At 31.7% G+C, this 7,158-nt stretch overlaps 1 protein-coding gene across 1 annotated transcript; it reads right to left on the bottom strand.

Moving 5' to 3' along the window:
• Positions 1-5,310: 5,310 nt before the first annotated feature.
• On the bottom strand, positions 5,311-6,341 carry LOC143084140 (uncharacterized). The gene is made up of 2 exons (XM_076260547.1): positions 6,141-6,341; positions 5,311-5,448 (listed from the first exon to the last, which is right to left on the bottom strand). The coding sequence occupies exons 1-2, from the start codon at positions 6,309-6,311 to the stop codon at positions 5,311-5,313; spliced, it is 309 nt and encodes a 102-aa protein (XP_076116662.1). The 5' UTR covers positions 6,312-6,341.
• Positions 6,342-7,158: the final 817 nt, after the last annotated feature.

Genomic DNA, 7,158 nt, shown 5'->3' with positions numbered 1-7,158 from the left:
GTTTGTTTCTGTATGTGTTGCATTTTAGTGTTGTGCTTCTTTTGTGTCGTATTTCTCCTCTTATATTTGATGTGTTTCTCTCAGTTCTAGTTTGTAAACTGGATTTGTTTTTTTTTTGTCTAAATCGATTTATGATTTTCGAGCAACGGTATATTATGTTGCCTTTATTTACATGATTATTAAAACAGACAGTATTATATGTAACGAAATATACTATACCATGAACGACTTGGCTGGTTTTGTGACCTTGAAATCTAAATCTTGGTACTTGACCTTCCAGATTGTATTATTTAGCTGGTGTTCTTTCCTCCATATTCTGATGAAATATTTTGTTAATGTTTTACTTAAAGGACATGAATTGATGAAGGTGAAGGAAAACGTTATGAAAGTAAGATATATAATATTTTGAAGTAAAACAAATCTTTTCATTGGCAATTTTTGAAAGTGTATGAGTTCATATGTTTGTCTATCTTTTTCTAATTCTAAAGTAAAAAAAATTAATTTTTCATACGATATATATAAAGAATGAACCTGCCGCTATAGTAATCCAGAGATTTGAAATGGCAAATAAAAAAAAAGTTTCAGTAGTAGAAGTTAGGGGGTGTAGAAGAAGATATACAAAGTAACAATCATACATATCAGATGGACACCCTCAGAGCAAAATAAAAGTCAACAACACAGAGCAGAGAATACTAATCTTGGCATCACTTTCTTGATGTCAATTAAATATATATGACTTTTCAGATTTTATTGTGGAGAGACAATGGAATAATAACTTACCTATAGATAAGGAATACTGTTAACATTGCAGCAAATATACCACTACTAATACCAGAATATAAGACCATTTTTGGTGCTGTGGCGAAAAACAATATTATGATAAACGATTTCGTGATATGAATAAAGGTAAAAGTAGAATTCGTAATGTGTAAATGCCTTGTTTACTATGGTCGTTCTTGTTTTGTTATGCTTTTCCTTTTCAGCTGCAATAGTATGTTCGTTACTGAGTGTATGGTTAGCACCGCTGTGTTACATTGCGAGAGATTGTTTAAGATATATTGAAGATCATCAGAAATGGTTATCAATGTTGTCCGCAACCATGTATTCATTTCGAAATAACACATTTTGAACATTCAAACATGGTTTCAGTGGTTGTCGTTTGTTAATGCGTTACATAATTGTTTTTCGTTCATTTTTTTTTTTTTTTTTTTATTATTAAATAAGGTCGTTAGTTTTCTCGTTTGAATTGTTTTACATTGTCATATGGGGGTCTTTTATAGCTGACTATGCGGCATGGGCTTTGCTCGTTGTTGAAGGCCGTACAGTGACCTATAGTTGTTAATGTCTGTGTCATTTTGGTCTCTTGTGGACACTTGTCTCATTGGCAATCATACCACATCTTCTTTTTTATATTGTAACCACTTGTTATTTATCTTTTACCTTTACTAGTGTTGCGCAAGTATGTATGATAAATTGACCTACTATTCAATGGACAAAATTCATTATAAAATCCACAAACGGGTGTATCTGAAGGTATAACAGTACTGCTGGTCAAACCGTTTCCCCAACGTATGTCATCAGCGTCTGCCACCTAAAAAAGAAATAAAACCAACAAAGAATTAGAAAACTATATATGCGGTTGAATTGGCTTGCCAGCTAATGATATTTCAATTACTGTTTTTTTCTCCTATGGCTCTAAAGAAGGGTTCAATACTGTTCTGTTCAATTCTGTATACAATGATATTTAGAAGGGAAAAGGGGAAAGTGTTACAGACGCAACAATCCGCCCAAAGATACCAATGGGTATTCAACACAGCGAAAACAAAATCCCACTCGGAAATCGCACTCTAGACGAGATTGAGTGTTTTCGTAGTGCTTGTTCTAAACTATTCTTTATAAAAAAAAAAAAAAATCTATTCTGTTCTCTTAAACATTTTTTTGTATAAGTCGATACCATATCATATATCATATAGAAATCTTTATCGATGTATGCAGCTGTCCATTGTTATTTGACTTTCATATAAAATTACTGAAAGGTACAAGAAACTGTACCATTTCCATATTTTGGAATGAGTAAACGTGAAATAATAACATTGTTTTTTCCATAGAAATCTTTAAGATACATTATATAGTAGGTTTTACTTACATGTCTCTCTGTTTTTATCTAAAATATTGGAAATTTTCCATGTTATTATTTACTGCACTTTTAAAAACACTAAAGCGGGAAAATTATAAAGCGGGAAAGTTAGGTGATTATGTAGATCTACATTCTTCAAGCAGTCTCCAAAAATGTCACTGTACATCAACTTTAAGTATATCAAATAGTATAAATATTTGAAATTGCAAGGAGTCTACTACCTCAAATGAGACCATAAGAAAGAAAGGACTGGTGCTGTTTCTAGTGTTTAAGAACAATTGAAAAGGAAATTCCCTTATCAAATGGCAAAATCAAAAGTGAAATTCGAAACTGAAAGAGTATAAAAAGATTTTCAATATCCGAAAATATATTTGGCACTTTATGTTACAAATTTCTGTTTTCATTTAATAAATTAGTCATCTTAGAATATTTAGTGAAAGTTAATTAGGATTTCATACGATTAGTTTATTCAATTATTTTTTCTATACAAGAAGTAAAATCACAAAAATACTGAACTTAGGGGAAAATCAATTCGGAAAGTCCATAATCACATGGCAAAATCAAATAACAAAACGCATCAAAAACGAATGGACAAGAACTGTCATATTCCTGACTTGGTACAGGCATTTTCAAATGTAGAAAATGGTGGATTAGACCTGGTTTTATAGCGCTAACCCTCTTACTTTGATTACAGTCTCATCAAGTTCCGTTATATTTACATTGATGCGTTAACTAAACAGACACAAGAAATAAAATAGTCAAAATATGGGTACATCAGTCATCATCGTATAACAATTTTAAAAGGAACAATTTAACAAAACAAAAAAAACATCTATCTACAAACACATTCATTGATTTGTGTGTCTGACGTCAGTAAATTTTATACGTCACATAGATTTGTCGTTCAATGTGAATACAAACAATTTTAAAATTTACATAGGCAATGTTAGCATATAGGGTTAAAAAATCAAAAGTAAGTAAGAATAAATTTCAGAAATAGACCGAGATTGAAAATGGTTTCTTGGATTTTTCAAATACATTCTGATTTCGGCAGTGATATTTTAGCAGGATTTATATAATTGAGTTAAAGATGAGTGTACAGAATATTATTCTCTAAACGTACATGTAATGTACAAAGCATACCGGTTTTGTAGAATCATTGTTCTTTGTGTAGTATTGGTAAGCAACTAGTGAAAACATTCCAGTTCGGTTCAAATCGTAAATGGTCGTATAGGGCAATCTGTCTGCAAATTTACTAATCAATACCTGTCCAGACAAACCTAAATAGAAATAAAAAACAAAAAGTTACAATGCAAGTCTAAAATCGTAACATATTGTGTTTTATGATATTAATGTTAAATATAAATACGCCACAAAAGAATCTAACGAGTGTCAAAATGATGTATAAGGCAAACCAACAGGCTGCTTTACTGGTAAAAACGTTAGAACAAAGCATGAATTTTAACTAAATATCGGGTAAGTTGCCCCTTGAACCTTTACCTTTTATTTGAGCCCTCATTAAACACAATATAATGTAAATACCAGTGATTTGCGGTTGAAACACATAATTCATAAGAATCTTAAGTGAAGGAATGAGGGACGAAAGATACCAGGGGGGACAGTCAAACTCATATATTGAAAATAAACTGTCAACGCCATGGGTAAAAATAAAATGACAAATAGACAAGTACAGAAGACACAACATAGAAAACTAAAGACTAAGCAACACGAACCCCGCCAAAACATGGGGTGATCGCAGGTGCTCCTGAAGGGTAAGCAGATCCTGCTCCACATGTGGCACCCGTCGTGTTGCTTATGTTATTACAAATCCGATATATAGTCTAATTCGGTCGGTCACATTCATGAAAAATGGAAGGGTATTGTACATAAGGAACATATCCGATATCATCTGTGAAACATACGAAATAAAAACATTGACTCTTAAGGTTGTAAGGTGTAAATCATCATTTAATTTTAAATCAAATAACTATCTGTTGTGTTTCATTGCCTCATATATCATCTTTCATAAAATGAAAATCGAACAAAAACTCTTTTTGGGGACGAAAAACGACATTTCGGAAACAGACTCTCATATATTATGGTTATGATGGTGTTGACTTTTTGGAATTTTGGGTCCTCAATGCTTTTTAACTTTGTACTTGTCTGTCTTTACAACTATTTTTATCTGAGCCTCACTGATAAATATGAAGAAAATACGCGCGTCTGGCGTATTAAATTATAATCCTGGTACCTTTGAAAAGCATTGGCTAGTAGTTTAGGCATATAATAAATGCATCAAAGTTTATTCCTAAATCAAAACCAGACATGATAGTATACCATGAAATGAGACTGAGATAGCAGCGTTCCTGATGATGGTTCCATTAACAGCAGTTGCATTGCCACCAGTTGAGTTTAGAGTTAAACCATACAACATTACACAGTCATGCAAGAAAATGGAATACGGATCAGGCTGAAATATAAATACGATAGTTCTGTAGATAAAACAAAGCTAGATTTATTTTACTTCTTACTATTGATAAATGAAGTTGATAATAGGAATAAAACCAATCTCTACGATACATAAACCACCAGCTACGTCTCATCGGAATAGAATAACAGATGCCCTAAGGTCCGATTATTTCGTTCTTCCGGAAAGTAAATGTCCGTCTATTTAGTTTATATATGGTTGAACGAACATACCTACCAGCCGAACGTAAATATCGGCAAACAACAACACACGATTCAGAGAGCTTGATTTGGTACAAGAACAAAATTTTATGGGTTTAAAAAAAATCATTAGTTTTAGAATGCTTTCAAAGCTGAATCTATATTCAAAATATAAACGATATGGTTTTGCGAACAAATAAGTACTAAGTAACCATATGAAATTAATTTAAACAATGTCGCGCATTATAATCAACTTATTTATTGCGCATTTCCAAAGTCAGAAGCCTCAGTCTTTTGTTTAATCTTCAATGTTTTTTATTTTATTTTAGTTCATTTATATGCTTTAGAGTTTAGTATGATGTCCATTTTCACTGAACTAAAAGTGGCTATAAATGTTTATTTAACGGCCAGCCGAAGCACGCCTCCAGGTCCTGGATGTTCTCACTGTGTTAAAGACCCATTTGTGTCCTTCAGCTGTTTTCTGCACTTTGGTCGGACTTTTTTCTCTAAATCATGAATTTACTAATCTTACAAACCTCAGCAGGATCAGGCATACTTATGTCGTTACCAAATAATGACCTAGCAGCAGACTTGGCTTCAACCATCCACGATTGTCCAACATCCCTGATATCACCTAATATTACCTACAAATAATGAATGTTAAAAATGAGGAAAAATATCCTGCAATATAATACACATAAAAATATAGAAGGAGAAACTTTAAACAATTACAAATTTCCTTTATTTTTTATTTAGAATTACTTGGACACTTCAAAATTACTTGGTACTTTATGCTTATTCAAACAAATAATCTATGTATGGTGTGGGAATCACCAAAAGATGCCCAATGGCCATGATGATCACTAGTAATATTATTTTACCTACATTTTGTGTACATCTGAATCGACATGTTTAAAGAGAAGGTGCGAGGAAGATGGTTAGGTTCTTTGTAAAATATGATAGTAACAACAATAAAGATTAAAACTACAAACCAGTTCAATGACATCATAGGTACGTATTTTACGTAGGCGAAATAAACCTGGAGGTTTCTATGAATTTTCTACCTGAATATAAATCTACATGATGTAAAACTAGTCCTTACAGTAACCAATGCTAGCATTTACCCACCAGCGTCGTTTGAATTTTGTTGGATAGTTACCTATCATACCAAAACTCAATATTTGATACATTATGGTTATAATAAAGATCGAAAGTAGTTTCCGGATTACAGATTATAATATAACTCCTCTATCTTAACAGACGCAAGAGGCAAAGGACCAGCCCTAGACAAAAAAAACATAAAGAAATTAAAATTTAATACAGAGGTAATACTCACATATAACAAATTTTCGAATCCTCTCCTTGCATCATCATCGTCTAAATCACCATTTTCCCATAGTCCAGTACTTTCCAGGCGATGTATGTCATTGGTCGATGGCATAGTTATTTTGACATAAATAAACTGATAGTCTCCATCAGACATTCCCAATTTATCAGCACGAATCATATACTTCCGCAGTTCATCATCAGAAATTACCAAAATAATAACTTTAAAAAAATAAAGTTCTTTATGTACTAAAATAATGTTGCACTTACGCGTATTTTATATGGTACAAAAACTTTGAAGAAATTCTTTATTTTACGCTTTTGAAATGAAATATAAAATAGTACTTATTGTTTGATTCGTTGAATTTAATATGAGAGTAATTTATGTATATTGAAGCATATGTAATTCCGTTTATACATTATAGGTTCTTTCAGCTGTGTAGTACTTTGAGTGTATGTATTATATAACCCATAATATATATATAAAGTAATGCATACGTACTTCTAGCTTCATACTTAATTGCTTGGAACTTTTCATCAAGGGTTTTAACATCTACTTCAGGAGCCACTTCATAACGATTAACCAGATTGAAACCAAGGATAGACCAAGAATCGATGGTAGATTCTAATGAATTTGCATAGGCAATGCTTTCTGATGCTGAAGTAGCTATCATGACTAAACGATGCCAGTTCATTTCACTGAGAAATAATCCGACGTTTCCTCCTTAAATAAAAAAACAAGTAAATCATATTTTATATTTTATGTAGAAAATATACTTATTGGCATTGGTTTGTATTATTTAAATATCAGTCATCATGATGTTTTGAACTTTTATGTTATTTTGAATATACAGATTAAATGCAATTATATTTTTCTTTTAGGTCTTTTGATTTTGAATTAAGTAGTCACAAAAGAAATTCAACATAAAATAATTAAAAATTCCAAAAATACTTTAGTTCGTCATATTCAAAAAAACAATATTTGCCCTTTTTTTACCTAGCTGCGACAGCGGATGAATAACACGAAT

The sequence above is a fragment of the Mytilus galloprovincialis genome, chromosome 7 (assembly GCF_965363235.1).
Source record: "Mytilus galloprovincialis chromosome 7, xbMytGall1.hap1.1, whole genome shotgun sequence".
Classification (NCBI taxonomy): domain Eukaryota; kingdom Metazoa; phylum Mollusca; class Bivalvia; order Mytilida; family Mytilidae; genus Mytilus; species Mytilus galloprovincialis.
This window is presented reverse-complemented; position numbering and strand designations above follow the sequence as displayed.